General features: G+C 49.5%; 1 protein-coding gene and 1 long non-coding RNA gene across 2 annotated transcripts; one reads left to right on the top strand and one right to left on the bottom strand.

Annotated features, from left to right (window-relative positions):
- Positions 1 to 13,466: 13,466 nt before the first annotated feature.
- LOC139838409 (uncharacterized) lies at positions 13,467 to 14,497 on the top strand. The gene is made up of 2 exons (XR_011754816.1): positions 13,467 to 13,965; positions 14,049 to 14,497. It is a non-coding gene; the product is annotated as an uncharacterized lncRNA (long non-coding RNA).
- Positions 14,498 to 14,892: 395 nt separating this feature from the next.
- On the bottom strand, positions 14,893 to 21,339 carry LOC139837866 (protein FAR1-RELATED SEQUENCE 5-like). The gene is made up of 7 exons (XM_071827170.1): positions 21,256 to 21,339; positions 20,689 to 21,165; positions 19,728 to 19,781; positions 19,482 to 19,637; positions 17,294 to 17,347; positions 15,477 to 17,203; positions 14,893 to 15,400 (listed from the first exon to the last, which is right to left on the bottom strand). Exons 1-7 carry the CDS (start codon positions 21,337 to 21,339, stop codon positions 14,893 to 14,895), a joined length of 3,060 nt encoding a protein of 1,019 aa, XP_071683271.1.
- Positions 21,340 to 22,457: the final 1,118 nt, after the last annotated feature.

Here is a 22,457-nt window from a genome sequence, read left to right as displayed (position 1 = left end):
CTGATGCTCGAAGTATGCGAGCAAAAGGACGAGGAGGAGCTACCTCCTCCATCACCAGCTACGGAGATTGTGATGGATCACGGTCTACCGTGTGTGGATCACGTGGACAAGCTATGCGACGAAGGCATCGTCGAGAAGCAACGGAGTGCCCTGTACCCACGTGAGACCACGGATCAGGCAAGTGAAGCTTTGGAGCTCTTTCATGGCGATATATGTGGTCCAATTTCACCAGCAACCCCGTCCGGCAATGAGTACTTCATGCTTGTGGTGGATGATCTCAGCCAATACATGTGGATTGTGTTGCTGAAGAGTAAAGATCAAGGTCAACAAGCATTCGAGAAGATCAAGGAAGCTGGAGAGGTCAAGGCGAGGGTGAAAAAGTCCCTACGCATAGATCGGGGTGGTGAATTGAAGCATAAGGTGGTGGCCATGGCACGGAGCATGATGGAGAGCAAAGGCTTGCCAGGAAAGTTTTGGGGTGAGGCAGTTAACACGGCTGTCTACTTGCTGAACAGGGCACCAACTAGGAGTATGGTTGGTGAGACTCCGTACGAAGCATGGTACGGACGAAAGCCCTCGGTTGATCATCTTCGCACTTTCGGGTGTGTGGCGCATGTCAAGACGGTGTCCGGCCATAAGAGAAACTTGGCGGATCGGAGTACTCCAATGATCATGACTGGCTATGAAGAAGGCTCGAAAGCGTACCGTTTGTGCAATCCCTCGACGAACAAGGTGGTTGTCACAAGCGACGTAGTCTTCGAGGAAGACTTATCATGGATTTGGAACTCCACGGAACCGGATGATATGTTTACTGTTGTTTGCAGTGAATTGCATGCAGATGATCAAGAAGCAAAATCTCGTGACGACGTGGACACGAGTACCGGCAAAGGCGCCGGTAACATGCACGCAGCACAAGCGACTCCAAATGCGGACGTCGCGACCAGGAGTGCTGGTGTGTGTGCAGCTGCTTCTAGCGACAGCTTCAGCGGTCGGTCAGGAGACCCAGGCGGCAATCCGCCAGGAGGCCCAACAGTGGAGCTGCACGGGAGCCCAGCTCGGACGGAGCAAGACCCAGACCCAACTCGAGGTAGAGTCACTCCTAGCGAGGCTGGCTGGCCCGAAGCAAGTGCTTCACGTGTGTTGGCCTGCTGGCCAGAAGCAAGTGGTTCACGTGAGGAACCAAGGCCAGAAGGGAGCATCGCTCGGCCGGAAGATCACCCTGGACCAGCTGTTGCTGAAGTCTCAAACGGCAAGGCCGGCAAGCCGGAAAGAGTTGCTCCAGGCTTAGCGCGTGGAGGAGCATGCATGTCTGTGGGCGACAGCTCTGGAAGCCATGCAAGCAAGCTTAGAGGCCTCGCTGCTGATGCAGCGAGAGGACAAGGACCTGCTGCGGGCAAAGGTCTTGTGTCACCCTCGCCGCCAGCTCGTGGAGGTTCGGCAGGCGCCGAAACAAGTCCAATGTCAGCTCTGGCGTCTCATCCGACTGTACTGGAACGGAGACGGCAACCTACACCGGAAATATTTCGAAGCGTTTTCGATTTGTATTTACTGGAGACCTTTCGCACAACGCGTGTGCGAGGGAGAGGACAAGGTCGGTGTTTACTCACCGAGGAGCTGACAAAGTTCGAGGACGCGAACACGGAGAAGTGTTGGCGTCGTGCTACGGATAAGGAGGAGATTGCAAAGTTCAAGCTACACATGAAGGAACTATTCAATAAGAGGATACTCGAGAATTGTAGCATGGTAGATTGCAATCCAACTCAAATTCCGATGGAACCTCAACCAACAAATGGAGGACCCTCAAGTGATGAGACAAACGCGTTGTCGGACGCAGAAGAGTATGTCGTGCTATCTCCGACTGCACTGGAGACAAGACGACTACGACCGACGCGAGCACGCATACGACGCGTGTTGGACTACTATCCGAAAAAGGAACTTCGGACGGTAAATAATCCGGAGAAGATGAAGCACAAAAGACATTGTCTGTTCATCAAGGAACCGGTGAAGACTGAAGACGCGGACAAGGAAGATTGTCAACGTCAAGCTCTGGAGAGGCCGACAAAGGTAAAGTCGGTGCCATGGGTGCCACGAGGAACGACGGAAGAAATGTCGATAAGGACATTCAAGAAAGCAATGCCGAGAACGACGTTGGCAGGAAGTAGCTGGCGCATTTGGGACCCAGGTCAAGGTGAAGCACACGTCGTGCTTAGGGGGTGATTGTTAGGAATAAGCACTCCGGCCGGCACGGCATCGTACACTTGCGTATACGAGAGGTATACGTACGTGTGTTCTTTACCAAGTAGAACTTCTAGTTCTGTTGTAAACCGGATTACTAGACCGGGTCGGCGTCGTGTTGGGCATGGAGTCCATGCCGTGTTGGACGCTGGTAGTCACCGAGTCGGTTCATGTGTGGAGTTGCTAGACTAGTATATAATACCTATGTAATAGCTAGGTTGTAACACACCGTGAAGTTGAGATTCAATAGAAAATCACCAAGGACCGACAAGGCCCTTTGGCTATCCAAACTATATTTGGTGTTGAGTGCGTACGTAAGTAGTACTAGGCTGATCGATCGATCTCAATCGATTAGCTAGCTTCAGCTTGCTAGCTGAACGTGCGCGTCGGGCGGCTATACTGGTGTATCTGTGTTACGTCTCGCCGGGAATCGCTTCGTCGTCTACGTCGGAAAGTACTCGACGTACAGGGGCTGTGTTTGGTATCAGATCGGCGAGAGTACTGCCGGGTCTGGGCCAACAATACGTACGTACGTACTAATAAGCTGGCCTCGAAGCTGGCTCACGAAACACACGCACGCGAAATCGATTTGATTGCTAGAGGCTCATATCGAGCCTCGTAGTTGTCTTGCTTTATTTCTTCTGACTTGATACAAGATTACAAGGCCTTGGGTGCACTTATATACACGCATAGGCTTGAGCACTAGTCCTAGTCGGTTTACAAAACAAGACCTGCACGGACACTACTCCGTACACGAACCGAATACGTCTATGCACTATGTCTTGCCGACGGAACATGCACAGATCGTGCTTAATGCTAACAATCACCCCCCTAAGCACGACGTGCACTTCATCTCGACCAGGGTCCCAAATACGCCACTTACTTTGCGTAGGTGTTACCCTTGGTATTTCTTTCACCGTTTCGGCCATCATCATCGACATTGCTTTCGCCGGCTTCTCCATGGCTTGACGCTTACCATGCTTGTCCGCGTCTTCGGTCTTCACCTGTTCATCGGTGCTCGTCACCTTGGTTTTTCCTTCTATTCTCCTTTTGCTTACTACCTTGTCGAAGTATTTCTCGAAAGATATAGCAAAAGTAACTAGCTCATATGATTCTGGCCGCTGCTTTTGGCCTAGGCACCTATATCCAGAGCCAGCCAAACTATGCTGATTAAACTTCCTAGCTAGCTCCATGTAGCATGAAACTGGCTTGACTCCTTCTAGCGATGCACTAGTTCGACCTTCAGCTTCTGGATTAGTCTCTTCTGGCTCGGTTAGAACAACAACACTGCTGCCCCCATCGTGGCCGCTTTCTGGGCTGCTAAGCCCTTCACTTTCTGGAGCTTCTTTTTGTTGACGGACTGGAGCTGCTGCACTTGGTCCGCCCGCCTGTGGGCTACGTGGTAGCATTGAACCACCAACGACATCTCCTGCTTCTGTGATTTTTTCTTCACGTGAAGCACTTCCTGATGGCTTGATTTTCTCTTTTAGCCATCTGGTAACAGCACAAGGGTTGCTTCCTTGTAGCGTGGTTTCTAGGCTACAGAGCCTTCTTGGACACGACGCGCCGTACGTGCGTAGCCCACCAGGTTCGCTCGCGTCTGGATTACCAGAACAAATGATGATCGCTGCTGATTCCCCTGACCGAGCTCTAGTTGCTGGAAGCTCGCGGTCTAACGCTCCGCTTCCTATATCTTCTGGCCACGACGTGGCCTTTGCTACAGGATTTACTCTTGCGCCTGGTTGATCAATATTTTCTGCATGCTCACAATTACCGTAAGTAACGTGAAAAGTCAGATATACCGTTTCGTTGGAGCTCCAATTCCATGATTTGTCTTCCTCGAAGACTACGTCGCTCGTCACAACCACCTTATTGGTATAGGGATTGCACAAACGGTATGTCTTCGAGCCGTCATAACCGGTCATGATCATTGGAGTACTCCGGTTCACCAATTTGCTATTATGGCCGGACACCGTCTTGACATGCGCCACGCACCCAAAAGTGCGAAGATGATCAACCGAGGGCTTCCATCCGTACCATGCTTCGTACGGCGTTATACCAGCTACACTCCTAGTTGGCGCCCTGTTCAGCAAGTAGACAGCCGTATTGACGGCCTCACCCCAAAATTTTCCTGGCAAGCCTTTACTCTTCATCATGCTCCGTGCCATGGCCACCACGGTTTGATGCAGCTCACCCTCCTGATCTATGCATAAGACCTTTATTTTCACCTGCGCCTTGAACTCTCCAGCTTCTTTGATCTTCATGAATTCTTGTAGGGCTTGATCCTTACTTTTCAGCAACACAATCCACATGTATTGACTGTAATCATCCACCACAAGCATGAAGTACTTATTGCCGGACGGGGTTGCAGGTGATATTTCAACGCATAGATCACCATGAACAAGTTCCGAAGCCTCTTCACATGGGAACGGGGCACTCCGCTGCTGATCCATGTGGTCCACCATCTCCGGAGCCTGCGCTGGAGGAGTTAATTCCTCCGTGTCCTGCTCGCATACTTCGAGCATCAACATCATTGGTCCATCATCTTCTTCCTGGGCCAGGAGAGCCCTATCCTTCGATGCTTTCTGGCAATCAGCCTTGAAGTGACCGAGCTTCCCGCAGTTATAACACCTTACTTTCTTTATGTCAAACTTCCTCCGCGGCGGAGCTTCGTCATCTTCCTCCTCCTGCTCAGCGATGTACTTTTTCGCCGGGCGTTGCTTCTCCTTCCCGTTGCTGCGGCTCGTGGACCCTCCTTGCTTTTCTTTCGAAAGAGTCATCCACTGCTGCTTTGTGAGCATCAAGTGCTCACTCTGGTCCGGGTCATCGAAGCTGAGCCGGATTCTCTCGTCGTGGGCCTTGAATCTTCCGACGAGATCATCAACCGTCAGTGTATTCAGGTCAATACACTGTTCGATCGATGTAACAATCTGCATATAGCGCGCCGGTGCGGCACGCAAGAACCTTCTGACGTTCTTGACCTCATCCAATTTCTCGCCATAACCCCTGATTGCGTTGACGAGGGTGACGAAACGGGCGGCAAACTGATCAACCGTCTCGCTTTCCTCCATCTTCAGATCTTCATAACTTTTCGTCGAAGTTTGAAGATGCGCTTCCCTCACGCGGGCATGACCTTGGTGTAAGGTCTTGATCGTCTCCCACGCATCCTTCGCCGACTTCTTTCCGACGAGGTGCTGCATCACGTCCTTCGGCACGACGGAATAGATCGCCGTTAGTGCTTTGCGATCCTTCGTGTACTTCGCGCCTCCCTTGACGTAGTCATCGCCGCCGGGATCGACGGCCTCCCAGATCTCCGCAGCTTCCATGGCCACCTCCATGTTGAGGGCCCAAAGCCCGTAGTCCTTGCGATCGAGGCGCGGATACAAAGCCGGCCCCACCGTCTCCACCACCGAGTTCTCGCCCGCCTTCAACATCGCCATGATCTTCTAGTACTTTCAGAAAATCACGGACGAATAACCTTCGGCTCTGATACCAATTGTTAGAACTGGCCCGATACGCCGTGTACTTTCCGGCGTGAGCGACGACGAACAACGATCCGGCGAGACGCACGCACGAACAAACCACAAGTCGAGCCAAGCACGAGACGCACGCACGAACAAACCACAAGTCGAGCTAAGCAACCAAGCTGGTTGCTTGATCGATCTTGGACACGCACGAGTACGTAGCTTAGCTAGATTGCTTTCCTAGCACGTACTTAATACTTCTGACGATTTCTGTCTCGCCGAAACACAACGTAATAACACGATTTGGATTGCTAGAGGTCAACACGGCTGTCTACATGCTAAACAGGGCGCCAACTAGGAGTATGGTTGGTGGGACTCCGTACGAAGCATGGTATGGACGCAAGCCCTCAGTTGATCATCTTCGCACTTTCGGGTGTGTGGCGCATGTCAAGACGGTGTCCGGCCATAAGAGAAACTTGGCGGATCGGAGTACTCCAATGATCATGACTGGCTATGAAAAAGGCTCGAAAGCGTACCGTTTGTGCAATCCCTCGACGAACAAGATGGTTGTCACAAGCAACGTAGTCTTCGAGGAAGACTTATCATGGATTTGGGACTCTACGGAACCGGTACATGGCGATATTTTTACTGTTGTCTGTAACAGTAATTCTGAGCATGCAGATGATCGAGCTACAGGAACTTGTACGGAAGGAAACGCTACAGGTTCAGAAGCTTCATCGACTCCTACGACGGCGCCAAGTACAGGCGCCAAGTGGCCAGCGGCCAGTCCACGCGCGGACAGGAGCGCGTCCAACGCTTGGCCAGGAAGCGGGAGTAGTAGGAGGCCTCGGCCAGAAGGAGCCGCACACGGGAGCTCATCTAGCGGCCCATCTGGAGGTGGCATGTCAGGAAGCCTAGCGAGGGGAGGCCGGCCAGATGGACCTGGTGGCTCCAGCGCGGGAGAAAAAGGCCCAGGCGCGGGGTTTCCTGGCGCTGTGTTCTCCCCAGCAAGCAGGCGTGGAAGCTCAGCAGCATGGTGTTCACGTTGGGAACCAGGAGGCTTATTTCTTGGTGTCCACTTGCCCGACCAAGTAACAAGGCCGGATGGAGGTTCCACGTACGAACTAGAGAAAGGTTTAGGGGAGCACATCCCAGATTCTGCGACAGACGATAGGGATTCGTCTGGAGGTCTAGGAAGTGAAGAAGGGCTCACTAGCCCAGAAACAAGGCCGGATGAGGGCAGCCGTGTTGCTGTTTTGACCGGGCCAGAAGAAAAGAGGAGCCTATCTCAGGCTGCACCAGACGGGATGGAAGTTCACATCCTAGCAAGAAATAGGCAGACACGTTACATGTGTCTAGAGCTGATGGAACTAGCTGTGCATAAGCTAGCTTGTATGGGGGTACATTATAGCCAAAAGCATCGGCTAGAATCGCATCCATCAGGCAAGGAGCTAGGTGTCCATGTTCCTGTGAATCTCGGGGAGGAAGTACTTCGAGGAGATTACAAAAGTGAGTCGCGAAGAAGCGACGTGGGTCCTCAGCCAGCAAATGAAGGATCCGCAAGAGAAGAAACAAGTGCGACGTCGGGCGCAGAAGAGTACGTCGTCATGCCTTCTCCGACTGCACTGGAGACAAGACGACTACGACCGACGCGAGCACGCATACGACGCGTGTTGGACTACTATCCGAAGAAGGAAATTCGGACGGTGAATAATCCGGTGAAGATGAAACGCAAAAAGAAATGTTTGTTCATCAAGGAACCGGTGAAGACGGAAGATGCAGACAAGGAAGGTCGGCGTCAAGCCATTAAGAAGCCGGCGAAGGTAAAGTCGGTGGCATGGGTTCCACGAGAAGCGGCGAAAGTAATGCCGAGGAAGGCGCCTGCGAGAAGCAGCTGGCGCATTTGGGACCTAGGTCAAGGTGAAGCGCACGTCGTGCTTAGGGGGTGATTGTTAGGAATAAGCACTCCGATATGAAGACAACACGGTGTGCTCACGTGTACGAGTAGTATACGTATGTGTATGGCTCTAGGAGTTGTGCACCGAGTCGGTTAGCTAGTCTAGGTATTATATAATCTATGTAATAGCTAGGCTTGTAACAACACCGTGAGTTGAATCAATACAAGGAAAAACACCAAGGTGCGATATGCACCTGTGGCTAATCGCTTTTGTGTTGTGCGCGTGAGTAGTACTAGCTAGCAGATCACAAGATCGATCAAGCAGGAGCTTGGCTAGCTGGGTCGTACCTCACGGCGGAAGTACTGGCTATCGTACGTGCGTGACGTCTCGTCGGAAATCACTTCATCGTCAGTCGTCGGAAAGTACTCGACGGTAGGGGCTGTGTTTGGTATCAGATCGGCGAGAGTACTGCCGGGTCTGGGCCAACAGGCATGCCAAGATGCGGGGTCGAAGTCTTGGATGTGAAGCCAATCCCTAATCATAGTCCAAATGCGGATGGAGAGGCGGCATTTGAAAATAAGGTGGGCCGCCGATTCGTCATGGCAACGACAAAGGGGGCAAATCCTCCCATTAGGCCACCCGCGTCTCTCTAGGCGGTCCGCCGTCCAAACCCGGTTTTGTATGATTAGCCAAGAGAAGAGCTTGCATTTTTGTGGTGCCCAAGCCTTCCAAACCACCAACTCCATGGAAGAGCGGATGGTGCCGACGAATTGAGCCTTGTAGGCGGACGAGCAAGAGTAAGTCCCATTCGCGGTGAGCTTCCAAACAATAGAATCCGGCACACCTTCTTGGAGAGCAATATGCGAGGTATGTTGCCAAAGCAAGGTAAACTCATGGAGGTTTTGGACCGTAAGGCCCGCGGAAATGTCAAGATTGAGGATCCAAGCATCGTTGTTGATAGACTTCCGCACGTTCCAAGATTTCGTCTTAGAGATAGCATAAATGGAAGGCGCAAAGCACTTGGGGCATAGGCCATCGGCCCACGGATCATTCCAAAAGCTAGCCTTATTTCCATCACCAATGGTAACTTTGGTCAAGGAGCTGAAAAGCTCCAAGTCCTCCTTGTTGCAAGGATTCTCCATTCCAACCCACGGCTTGTCCGGGGAAGTCCAAGCTAGCCATGGCCAACGGAGGCGAAGGGCCCTCGCAAATTTTTCCATATTAAGGATACCCAAGCCCCCAAGGTAGGTAGGGCGGCAAACCGCGGTCCAATTGACTTTACACTTGCCCCCGGTGGCGTTTTCGTTGCCCGCCCAAAAGAAGCTCCGTATAAGCTTAATGATGGCTTGAAGGGGCTCCACCGGAACCTCAATGGCCGTGAGGGGGTAGATGGCTTGCGAGGAGAGGACCGATTTGACAAGCGCCATCCTCCCGGCAATGTTGAAATATCTTCCGTGGAGAGGTGCGAGGCGTGCCGCCGCTTTGTCCTCGATGTATTGGAAGTGCGATCTTTTTAGGCGCTTGACCGCGAGAGGGAGACCAAGGTATTTCATAGGAAAAGTTGTGATGGTGGCTGGGAGGTCTTGAAGGACATACTCAAGGTCCACCTCATTGCACCGGATAGGTGCCACAAGGCTCTTCTCAAAGTTGGTGAAGAGGCCGGTGACATTGCCAAAGTTGTTCAAAATATGTGCAAGGTTGGAGACCTCCACAAGGTTGGGGGCCAAAAAGATGGCCGCATCGTCGGCGTAAAGAGATGTGCGGAACCTTGCCCCTCTACCGGGAAGGCGGCTAAGGAGGCCGCAATCGGTGGCCACGTGAAGGATGCGTTGGAGAGGGTCAATCGCGATATCGAAGAGTAACGGGGAGAGCGGGTCCCCTTGCCGTAGACCTCGTCCATGCTTGATAGGATCCCCCGGAATGCCATTGAGGAGAACTCTCGACGAAGCGGTGCAAAGAAGGGCCGTAAGCCAATCCCGGAAGCGCGGTGGAAAACCAAGGCGTTGAAGAAGATCAAGGATGTAGTCCCAACGAACATGGTCGAAGGCCTTTTTGATGTCAAGCTTGAAGAGGAGAGTCGCCTTTTTTCTTCGGTGAAGCCATCTCGCGTAGTTGCGGACAAACATGAAGTTGTCATGAATGCTCCTCGACTTGATGAAAGCACTTTGGGAGTGAGAAACAATGTCGTTCATGCGAGGTGCCAAGCGGCGGGAAAGGACTTTAGCCACAATCTTCGCAAAACCATGGATGAGGCTAATGGGTCTAAAGTCGGTAATTTCCTCCACCCCATCTTTCTTTGGAATAAGGACAATGTTGGCGGTGTTAAGCCAATGAAGGTTCTTGGTGTGGAGGTTGGAGAAGCGATGCACAACAGCCATGATGTCATGTTTAATGGTATCCCAACAAGCCTTGAAGAATTTGCCATTGAACCCATCCGGCCCGGGAGCCTTATCGGAAGGCAAGTCCCAAATGGCATCCTTCACCTCATCCTCCGAAAAAGGGTCATCCAAACCGTCCAAGGTCGCCGTTGGGAGGTCGATGGAGTCCCAATTGAAGGAAATAGTGCGGGGAGTTGGCCGACCATACGCCGAGGAGAAGTGACTTTGGGCGATAGATTGCTTGTCATCATGGGAGGTAACCCAACCGTTGTTGCGCCGAAGCTTGACGATGAAGTTTTTCCTTCGGCGAGCATTCACCTTCCTATGGAAGAATTTCGTGTTTGCATCCCCATCTCTAAGGTTTTTTATGCGGGCCATTTGTCTCTTTCTAGCCCTTTCGAGAGCCGCCAAGCCAATCACTCTTCTCTTAAGCCTAGCGTGAATGTCGCGCTCCTCCGGGGAAAGTTGTCTTCTCTCCATAGCCAAGTCAAGTTGAAGAATGACATGGAGGGCCATGTGAAGTTGAAGCTTAGTGTTGGAGAAGAGGCTCCTACTCCAATGCTTTAGCCGCTCACCCGTGATTAAGAGCTTGTGATGGAGGATGTGGTAAGGGTCCAAGTGGGATGAAGGCTCATTCCAAGCCTTTTGGACCACCTCGGATAATCCCGGCATGCGAGCCCAAAACTCTTCAAAGCGAAACGTGTGAGGTTTCCTAGGGCCTCGACAACTAGCAAGGAGAAGAGGGCAATGATCGGAGAGCGACGAAGAGAGGGCGTGGAGGATGTGGTCGTCATGCGAGGTGTCCCAATCGTCGTTGCAAAAGAAAGCATCGATCCTAGACATGGTGGGAGTATCTTGGCCATTAGTCCAAGTGAACTTGCGGTTTTGGAGATGAATCTCTTTGAGGTCGCATGAGTTTAAGGCGTCGCGGAATCGAATGATACGATTTCTATCGATGTTGTTGTTGTTCTTATCTTGAGCACGACGAATTTGGTTGAAATCACCGAGAGCAAGCCACTTAGAACCAGGTGCCGGCTTAAGCTCAATAAGCTCATGGAAGAAATCGTTCTTGAGAGCATTGTCCGTAGGTCCATAAACCACCGTGAGTTTGAAAACATCATCGTCTCTCCTAGACTTCACCGTGGCCGAGAGAGAGAAACTGCGGATGTCAAAGTCGTGGAGATCAACCGCGTCTTGATCCCAAAGGATGAGGATCCCCCCACGGGTGCCAATGGCAGGCTTTTGGGCAAAGCCCTGGAAACGTAGACCGCCGATGGACGCCGCGATAAAGGAGTCGACATTTGCAAGCTTGGTCTCTTGTAGACAAACAATATGACAAGAGGTGTCGGAGATGGTCTCGAGCACAGTGGATCGTCGATCAGGATCGTTCAAGCCGCGCACATTCCAGTTAGCAATATTGATGGCGTAGTCAATCATCTGCAGCGCGATCAAACCCAGACTTAGCACACAGGCAACCGACATGAAACTGAAGAGGACTTGGTTCAGGCAGTACAATAGTGGCGGTAGACCAGCAGCAGATATCAGCTAAGAACAAGCAGTCTCGCACCACATGCGGGGAGAGCAGCAGCTGATAGGCAAATGCACGAATAGAGGTCTGGATGCCCACAAACCAGGCATACATAAGCAAACACGTTGGCTTTGAGTCTAACATGAGGAACTAACAGAACCCAGCTGAAGGTAGGGTAACGCGCAGCGATCAGGCATCAATCTGCTGCCCAGCCGCCCCAGGTGGCGCGACCCCAGCATCCTCCAGCCCTGCGGCGTCATGTGCGAGCTCCACCGCCACAGCACCGCCGTGGGCAAGCAGAGCGTCTTCAACAGCAGCGGCAAGGTCGCAGTCAAGGCGGAACAGGGCACGGAGGGCGTCGACGGCGAGTGGAGGCAGCTTCCCCTGGAACATACCAACAAACTTGGCGATGGCGGCTTCAGTCAGGCACTCACCGTCTTTGAGGATGCCAAGACGCTTGCAGAGCAACTGTTCCGCAAGCAATGCCATGGGGGCACGCTTGCCCTTCATCTGGAGGCGGGCGCTGGAGCGCCGCAAGTTGAAGCTCGAGACACCGGCAAGGGTTTTGCGGCAGGCGACGGGCGGAGTTGGACGAGGCGAGGGCGAGGAAGGCATCGGAAGCAGAGGCGGCTGCAGCTTGACGAAGAGCACGTCGCCGGCAGACGCAGCCTGAGGGTGAGGAGCGCGGGCAGGCGGAGTGCGCGCGGGCGACGCCCCAGCGCCGTGCACCGGAGTGGAGCCAGCCTCGGACAGCGAGACGCCGCCAAGGTCACCAACGGGCGTGTTGAGCGCAGAAGCCAGAGCCGGGGAGGAGACTGTCGTGGCAGGCGTGAAGTCGATGCATCTGGCGCAGGAGAGACTCCGGCGAGCTAGGCGGGCCGTGGAGCAGGGCGGAGGAGAGATGCTCGAGCCAGGAGCACACCGAGGCTGCGAAGGGGCCTGTAAGGTCGGCCCATCAGCGCCCAGGCAGATGATGGAGGCGAGGCGTCAAGGAGGTGGCGAGCGTCCTCGCACCGCGGCATCAGGGCGCCCCTTGTCGTGCCCCTCCTTGCTGCGGGCGGCCGGAGGCGAAGCATCCCGGCCCCGGCGGCGCGAGCCCGAGGCAGGGATCACGGAGCCATCCTTGAGCCGCTGGAATTGCTTCGGGTCGACGCGGCGGTAGTCGGGGATGGGCAGCTCAGCCCTGCGCCGGTCGCGGCGGTCTTCATGCCTGTTCTCACCATAGCCGTCGCGGCGATCATCACGGCGCCCAGCATCACGACGGTGGTCGCCGGCATCTCTTCGGCCACCATCGACGCGTGAGCGGCTACGGAACAGACGGCCAGCCCAGGTTCGGCGATCGTCGGGGCGGCCGCGCCTGTCATCATCATCGTCGCGCCTGTCGTTGTTCCGGTTGTTGCCGCGATCATCCGCCGCGGGCTGGGCGCGGCGCTCCCTGCGAGGCTGCTCACCAGCAGCATAGCCCAAGCGCCACTCATGGCGCTCACGCGCCGGGTGTCGAGGGGGACGACCATCAGCATCAGGCGAGTCCTCGTGGAGGTCAAGATGGATGATCACCTTATAAGTTAGCCCCCGTTTACCTTGCAAGGAGCTGTCGGGGCGGACGTCGATGGCCGGCGAAGGACCGTCAATGATGGTGACCCACATGACCTTAGGTAAATCGCTTGGGTTGGTGCACCAGGCCCAGAGGCTGGCAGCAGACACATCTTCCTTCAGGTCAGTGGCCACATCAAAGTAGTTGAGGATGCAGTTTTTGCCAAGTATCTTGCCGATGTCGTCGCGGATCCAGGCCTGGAACGGCACCCCCTCCAAGCACAGGTGGACGTGGAAGTTGAGCGCGGTCAGCTCCGCGTGGGCGAGCTTGCCCTAACGCCAAGCATTGAAGCTGCTGGGCCAATCTCCTGCCTTAGCAACAAAACTCACTTATCGTATTTGTTGCCACCTTATCGGGGCGTCGTATCTTATGAATCCTGTTGCTTCGTGCATCCCTGCATCCCGATCATCTCAGCCGCAAAACCAAATCCTGCGCCTCATGTCAAGTGGAAAACCAATTTGCAATTACATGCCCGCGTCCAGATTAAACCAATGATTCTTTTTGCAAATCCCCCCCTATCTCCCTAATCCCCGAAACCGCAGCCGTGCTCCCGTGAATCAAATCTGGCCTCGTTTTCCCCTGCTGCCGACCAGGGCGAGAGACCACGGCCGCCGTCCTCCTCAAGTTCTTCCGCACGCGTGACTTTCAGGTTGGCCCGTCCTTCGGCATGCAGTACAAGACCCTCCGCTGGAGCCTCCTTCGACATGATCCGCAATAGCCTCGGCTTCACCGCCAGCGACGGCGAGCTGCTGCTAGAGGAGTCGCTGAGGGGCTCCACCGGCATGGAAGGCGACAAGCAGAGATATCCGGTGGATAGTGCACGCCATGGAGCGACATGTAGCCCGGCGGCGTCCCGGTGGTGCTACAGGTGACTGACCTCAAATAGAGTATCAAATTGGTTTTGTATGTGTGCGGCTGAACTGATTTTTGTTTATACTAATTCAACTGCAGATTGCACCGATTGGTATTGGTCAGGTGTTCTTCTATGCTAACTAATTCAGTTCTGGAAGATTGTTCTGGTGCCAAGGAAGTGGAGGCGATTGATTGCTGAATAATTCTACTTCTCCCTACATAGTTCAGACGGTGCAAATAACCCAGTGATTCTTGATTCAGACGGTGCTTTGGTGGTGTCATCAATCCAGAAAGGGGCCTCAATGTCTCTAGAAAATGTACCATTTATATAGAAACAGGAGGGGTGATATATGCTGTTGTACCTGAAATTTCCCTTGTTCTGGTGTACTGTATGGATCTAGTACTGATAGAGTAGCCTCCTGATGCGTGTACAGCTTGTGAGCTTACAGTGCGAATGTACAACATTGATTTTTTTAGAAGGAGTGTAAGTTGTTGCGAATGGAAATAACAGAAAGAAAATATTGTTTATACTTTGATGTACTTGCAATTTGAGATAGTCTGTCATGAACTTAGTAGAATCAGGCCATATTCTGTATTGAACTTAGTAGAGTTAGGCCATAGTATGTTGGACATATGCGCAGATTCAGTTTAGGAGTATCAAATAAGTGTTACTGAATGGACAATATATGAAGGCGTGTATGATAGAGCAAACAACACTAGACCATCTTGATTACCAGAGAGGCTGGCGAAGGCAGTATCCAATCATTTGCCCTCTGACATATAGTCATTTGTAACTCAACTAACAAAGAGGAAAGCTCAAATCTGCTCACTAGTAAGACAAACACTTGGACAAAAAATGTTATGATCCATTACACGATGTCATTTCAAAAATAAAATAGTGCTACTAGTAAGCTATGTTTTTTTCTTGCAAGAGATGCAACTTTCATGATGCACCATCAGTATGCATGTCTTGCACATTTATTTCTTTTTCTTGAACATTTTTGCTTGGGCATTTGCGACTATCATGAAATCCTAGCGTGTTGCACGTTCTGCACATGCGTGCGACCTTGGGCTTGACTTCTTTCTTCTTCTTTTTCTGTTCTTCAACATACATCTCCTTTCCTCTCTTTATTCTTTTACTTCTCCCTACCGAACGGACATCGTTTGGCGGGTGTATGTTGATTTCATTAGGAATGTTGCAACCAATAAAAGCCTCGTATTCCTCTTGCCTAGTGTGCTTGACCGCAGCAGGAACCTTTTGCCTTAGAGGCTCCTCAATGCTCAACACACTTGATAATAAAAAGTCCATGCCTTCATCCGATTGTTTGGCTGTTTGGATAAAATCTTCCAACTTGTTGCGTAGTGTTGAAATCTTCTTCCTTGCAGCCGCATCCAAACAGTCCGCGGGCTTCTCTTCTAGAAGATTACCCTGAACATCGTAAACACTTTCTCTACAAAACAAATTAAACGTTAGTCATATGATTTTCAACAAAGTAAGAGTAATGATGGTTATGATTTTTCTTGTACCTTTTACACCTTTTCTGCCATCTTTCCATAATATAGAAGGTGGGAAGCTCCTCTTGATTTTCCATCCTCATCACCTGGATAAAATGGCGGCATGGAATTCCATGGGACTCAAATAACTTGCATGAACAATTAGCTATCATGTTTGCTATGTCACAACGGACCTCCCTTATCTTGCTAGCACCGGTCCTGAAGGTTACTATTTTTATTCCCTCATCTTGTGTAATGCTTTGAACACAACAATGGTCCCTGGCAGCAATAATTTGTTTCTGAAATTTCTCAAATACCTCATATGTGAATACTTCACTACCTTGTTTCTCAATTTCCCATGGTGTCACTAATTGAGGGGTCCTATGGATGCTTGAGTTGTCCGCTATCAACTCCTCTTGGCGTTGGCATTCTAAAGCTGTGTCAAACCTTAGCCAGAACTCAACAAGGGTGAGCTTGCGATGAATGAAACGGTTAAAAAATGAATTTGCACTTTCCGACCTTGAAGTTGTTCGGAGAATGCCTGCCAGTGATATGTCCATAAAGTAGGCCGGTATCCATGACTCACGAAGGCTGAACCTTTTTGTAAACCACTCATTATCCTTCAAACCAAAGTCTGAAATTACGGAATTCCACTCTGACTCAAACTCGGCTGGAGTTTCTGAACCCCATACACATGCGTTCATCCTCTTCCAGAATTCAGGTTCTTCTCTGATCACCGGCCCTACTTTCTCTGGAAGTTTATCCATTATATGCCACATGCACAATCTGTGTATTATGCCTGGAAAAACTATATCAATTGCATTTTTAATGCTACGAGCTTCATCGGTTATGATGAGTCCTGGCGCTTCGCCTCCCATTGCCTTCAGGAAGGTCTTAAACAACCAAACATATGACTCCTCCTGCTCATTTAGTAAGAATGCAGCACCAAAAAACACACTTTGTAAATGATGGTTAACCCCTGTAAATGGTGCAAATATCATGTCATAACGGTTTGTAGTGTAGGTAGAGTCGAACGAGACCACGCGACCAAAGTGTTTGTAGTTCTTCCTACTTGTGGCATCTGCCCAAAACACGTACATCAAGTTTCCTTCATCACTCACTTCAAAATCATAGAAGAATGCTGAATTAACTTCTTTCTTTCTAGCTAGTTGGGCAACAAACATTTGCGCATCTGCATTCCTGATTTTATATCTGAGATCACGATAGTAGTTTTGGAAGTCTCTCTTTGTGCATCCAACACCATCAATCCCGCCTTCACTGACTTGGAGGAGCCTGTAAGCCTGGCAGGTGCCTATGCTTGCTTTGTGACATGTGTACAATGCATTCTTTGCCCTCTCACTAACTTGACGATTTGATCTAATCAAATGACGCTTATCAGGTGACACAAGACCATGATTGTGCTGCTCAACCCATGACTCTATCTTGTAGGTATCATTACCACACAACTTCACAAAGATATGTGCATCACAACCACATCTTGTCGCCGTGTTCTTATGCATTTTCTTTGATGGCCCAGCAACCTCTTTACCTTTCTCAGACTTGAATATTTCCCTATTACACATGTATCGTTTAGTGCGAATTACCTCTTTGTCTAACTTCTTTTGCTGTCCAACACGAACTCCAAAACCAGATCCATGTGCATAGTTCTTGTAGAACTTCTCCACGGCCTCTAGTCCTTCAAATGTCATCCCCAATTTAGGCTTCAAATTATCTTCGCATTCAGGTGTAAAAGGCAAACACTTCAACATAAAACAATGAATCGGTAAGAACCTTCATGTGTAAATAATTGAGCTGAATATACACATGGTCAGTGAAACCAATTTACTTACGGAGAGAGGAACACTTGCTTTCTTAATGGGTGTGCCAAATCCTTCCCCGTTCATCTGCATTTGCATGATATTGCTAGAATCCATTGCTGCACAAATACGTATATATATATATTCACTATGTTTTATTCCGTAGGGATTTGTCAGGACAGAGGTTGTTGGACTGGAACGCCTTACTTCAACGTTTGGCGAATGTTCATCTACAACCTGGTCATGACGAATTTCGTTGGAATCTACATGAGAATGGTAAATTTTCGGTAGCTTCCATGTACAATGCACTTATTCATCCGGATTTACCAATCGATACACCTAATAACAATAAACTTTGGAAGTTGAAAATCCCTTTGCGGATAAAGGTATTTGGATGGTACCTCCGAAAAGGCGTTATTCTCACCAAAGATAATCTAGCTAAGCGGAATTGGCAAGGGAGTAAACAATGTGCTTTCTGTCACCAGGAGGAGACAATAAAGCACTTGTTTTTCCATTGCAGGTTCGCTAGGTCTATATGGTCAGTCATCCAGTTAGCTTCGAGCTTGTATCAGCCACGTAGTGTTACCAATATCTTCGGGAATTGGCTAAATGGCATTGATCCTAGGTTCAAGAAGCATATTAGGGTGGGAGCGATTGCCATTATTTGGTCGCTTTGGCTATGTAGAAATGATAAATTGTTTAATGGTACTAATTCTTCTCTGTTGCAGGTTATATACCGGTGTACCAACACCCTCCGCTTATGGTCGTCGCTCCAGCGTGTGGAACATCGAGACCTGTTTACGGAGGTCTGTTTACGGTTGGAAGCTACGGCGAGGGATACTTTTTCCCTACATGGATGGCAGCATAATCTAAGGATCGAAGCTCCTCCAGTTTAGGCGTCTTTACAATTTCTCAATATGATATGTAATCTCGCCTTTTTTTTGTGTCAAGACTAAACAACGGCTGTGTGCATCTTAGATATGCAGAGGTCGGGTGTAATGGCTTAAAACTCTTAAGTAATAAAGCGCCCCTTATCGAAAAAATTCACTATGTTTTATCTATGTTGGTAAATACTGTACAATATTCATAAAGTTTTTGTTGATAACATACTGCTAAAGAAATTCATAAAGTTTTATTTTCAGTTGATAAAATATTTTTGAAGTAATTCAATCTGCTTATGCCGCTTAGCGTGCTGCTGTTTCAATTAAGCATACGATAGTCCTGGTACAATATATAGGGAATTCTAATCTAGCCTTTAGCAATCCAGAACCATGATGCGTAAGTGTGTTTTTGCATGTTGTGAGTACAGAAATCCAGATGAATAAGGTTCCCGTAACTAGTTAGCTAGCTTTTGCTAGTCGCTACAGAAGCTAGCTCTTTGAAGTGGAGATACCTCGTCCACTTTGTATCACAACAAGATTGAATCGGCTTGACGTACAAACCTTTCCGAAAATTCCAGGCGAGAGCCGTGCTGGACGATCGGGCTGAAGCCAACAACTCTCGGGATCCTGTGCCCGTTAGAGTTCCGGCCGCCCGACGGCTTCTCCGTCTAGCTGCTGGTCGCCGCCATGGAGATCGCAACCTGCAACTGCAGTCGATCGATCGTGGGGTACAACCAGGGTGCGGGCGTATTGTGCGGTCCACGGTGGTGTAGGGGTGCCGATGCAAATTTACAAGCCTAATTAGGGAGGCAGGGCGGGTGTGTTTTTAGAATATTGCATCGAAGCAACTCTAAGCGCTACGATTTGATCAGCCGGTCATAATTGATCGGGATGCACGGATGCACGAAGCAGTAGGATGCATAAGATACGACGCCCTGATTTTATATCTGAGATCACGATAGTAGTTTTGGAAGTCTCTCTTTGTGCATCCAACACCATCAATCCCGCCTTCACTGACTTGGAGGAGCCTCGTAAGCCTGGCAGGTGCCTATGCTTGCTTTGTGACATGTGTACAATGCATTCTTTGCCCTCTCACTAACTTGACGATTTGATCTAATCAAATGACGCTTATCAGGTGACACAAGACCATGATTGTGCTGCTCAACCCATGACTCTATCTTGTAGGTATCATTACCACACAACTTCACAAAGATATGTGCATCACAACCACATCTTGTCGCCGTGTTCTTACGCATTTTCTTTGATGGCCCAGCAACCTCTTTACCTTTCTCAGACTTGAATCCTTCCCTATTACACATGTATCGTTTAGTGCGAATTACCTCTTTGTCTAACTTCTTTTGCTGTCCAACACGAACTCCAAAACCAGATCCATGTGCATAGTTCTTGTAGAACTTCTCCACGGCCTCTAGTCCTTCAAATGTCATCCCCAATTTAGGCTTCAAATTATCTTCGCATTCAGGTGTAAAAGGCAAACACTTCAACATAAAACAATGAATCGGTAAGAACCTTCATGTGTAAATAATTGAGCTGAATATACACATGGTCAGTGAAACCAATTTACTTACGGAGAGAGGAACACTTGCTTTCTTAATGGGTGTGCCAAATCCTTCCCCGTTCATCTGCATTTGCATGATATTGCTAGAATCCATTGCTGCACAAATACGTATATATTCACTATGTTTTATCTATGTTGGTAAATACTGTACAATATTCATAAAGTTTTTGTTGATAACATACTGCTAAAGAAATTCATAAAGTTTTATTTTCAGTTGATAAAATATTTTTGAAGTAATTCAATCTGCTTATGCCGCTTAGCGTGCTGCTGTTTCAATTAAGCATACGATAGTCCTGGTACAATATATAGGGAATTCTAATCTAGCCTTTAGCAATCCAGAACCATGATGCGTAAGTGTGTTTTTGCATGTTGTGAGTACAGAAATCCAGATGAATAAGGTTCCCGTAACTAGTTAGCTAGCTTTTGCTAGTCGCTACAGAAGCTAGCTCTTTGAAGTGGAGATACCTCGTCCACTTTGTATCACAACAAGATTGAATCGGCTTGACGTACAAACCTTTCCGAAAATTCCAGGCGAGGGCCGTGCTGGACGATCGGGCTGAAGCCAACAACTCTCGGGATCCTGTGCCCGTTAGAGTTCCGGCCGCCCGACGGCTTCTCCGTCTAGCTGCTGGTCGCCGCCATGGAGATCGCAACCTGCAACTGCAGTCGATCGATCGTGGGGTACAACCAGGGTGCGGGCGTATTGTGCGGTCCACGGTGGTGTAGGGGTGCCGATGCAAATTTACAAGCCTAATTAGGGAGGCAGGGCGGGTGTGTTTTTAGAATATTGCATCGAAGCAACTCTAAGCGCTACGATTTGATCAGCCGGTCATAATTGATCGGGATGCACGGATGCACGAAGCAGTAGGATGCATAAGATACGACGCCCTGATTTTATATCTGAGATCACGATAGTAGTTTTGGAAGTCTCTCTTTGTGCATCCAACACCATCAATCCCGCCTTCACTGACTTGGAGGAGCCTGTAAGCCTGGCAGGTGCCTATGCTTGCTTTGTGACATGTGTACAATGCATTCTTTGCCCTCTCACTAACTTGACGATTTGATCTAATCAAATGACGCTTATCAGGTGACACAAGACCATGATTGTGCTGCTCAACCCATGACTCTATCTTGTAGGTATCATTACCACACAACTTCACAAAGATATGTGCATCACAACCACATCTTGTCGCCGTGTTCTTACGCATTTTCTTTGATGGCCCAGCAACCTCTTTACCTTTCTCAGACTTGAATCCTTCCCTATTACACATGTATCGTTTAGTGCGAATTACCTCTTTGTCTAACTTCTTTTGCTGTCCAACACGAACTCCAAAACCAGATCCATGTGCATAGTTCTTGTAGAACTTCTCCACGGCCTCTAGTCCTTCAAATGTCATCCCCAATTTAGGCTTCAAATTATCTTCGCATTCAGGTGTAAAAGACAAACACTTCAACATAAAACAATGAATCGGTAAGAACCTTCATGTGTAAATAATTGAGCTGAATATACACATGGTCAGTGAAACCAATTTACTTACGGAGAGAGGAACACTTGCTTTCTTAATGGGTGTGCCAAATCCTTCCCCGTTCAGCTGCATTTGCATGATATTGCTAGAATCCATTGCTGCACAAATACGTATATATTCACTATGTTTTATCTATGTTGGTAAATACTGTACAATATTCATAAAGTTTTTGTTGATAACATACTGCTAAAGAAATTCATAAAGTTTTATTTTCAGTTGATAAAATATTTTTGAAGTAATTCAATCTGCTTATGCCGCTTAGCGTGCTGCTGTTTCAATTAAGCATACGATAGTCCTGGTACAATATATAGGGAATTCTAATCTAGCCTTTAGCAATCCAGAACCATGATGCGTAAGTGTGTTTTTGCATGTTGTGAGTACAGAAATCCAGATGAATAAGGTTCCCGTAACTAGTTAGCTAGCTTTTGCTAGTCGCTACAGAAGCTAGCTCTTTGAAGTGGAGATACCTCGTCCACTTTGTATCACAACAAGATTGAATCGGCTTGACGTACAAACCTTTCCGAAAATTCCAGGCGAGAGCCGTGCTGGACGATCGGGCTGAAGCCAACAACTCTCGGGATCCTGTGCCCGTTAGAGTTCCGGCCGCCCGACGGCTTCTCCGTCTAGCTGCTGGTCGCCGCCATGGAGATCGCAACCTGCAACTGCAGTCGATCGATCGTGGGGTACAACCAGGGTGCGGGCGTATTGTGCGGTCCACGGTGGTGTAGGGGTGCCGATGCAAATTTACAAGCCTAATTAGGGAGGCAGGGCGGGTGTGTTTTTAGAATATTGCATCGAAGCAACTCTAAGCGCTACGATTTGATCAGCCGGTCATAATTGATCGGGATGCACGGATGCACGAAGCAGTAGGATGCATAAGATACGACGCCACCTTATCTACAAATGACAGATCTTCCATTGAGCTGTCAGGTCGTCTCAGACGGCCTAGTCCGGTTACCCTATCCTAGTGATCTAGACTGGTCGGCTACGCTCAATATACATGTAGAAAGAATCCTCGAATCAGCAGAGATGAAACTCGGATGGTTACATCTGTGGGAGTGCGAAAACTGTGAACACAAGGGGGGACGGTGTGCATTCAGCTCGCAAAGGAATCAAACATTCTGCATGCCGCGTGGTATAGTTTCTAACTGGCCAGTAGCACAATATGATCGTCGCATCCCATTTATTTTCTGAACTGGTTTAAATTTCATTTC

This window comes from Lolium perenne, chromosome 3, assembly GCF_019359855.2.
Source record: "Lolium perenne isolate Kyuss_39 chromosome 3, Kyuss_2.0, whole genome shotgun sequence".
Lineage (NCBI taxonomy): Eukaryota > Viridiplantae > Streptophyta > Magnoliopsida > Poales > Poaceae > Lolium > Lolium perenne.
Note: the sequence above shows the minus strand (reverse complement) of the source record. Positions and strands in the feature narration are given on the sequence as shown.

Coding starts and splice junctions, on each gene's coding strand:
- LOC139837866 (XM_071827170.1), bottom strand. CDS start 21,339: ATGGATTCTAGCAATATCATGCAAATGCAGCTGAACGGGGAAGGATTT. Junction 21,166..21,255: donor AAGCAAGTGTTCCTCTCTCC/GTAAGTAAATTG, acceptor TTTATGTTGAAG/TGTTTGTCTTTTACACCTGA. Junction 15,401..15,476: donor TGGCAGAAAAGGTGTAAAAG/GTACAAGAAAAA, acceptor TTTGTTTTGTAG/AGAAAGTGTTTACGATGTTC.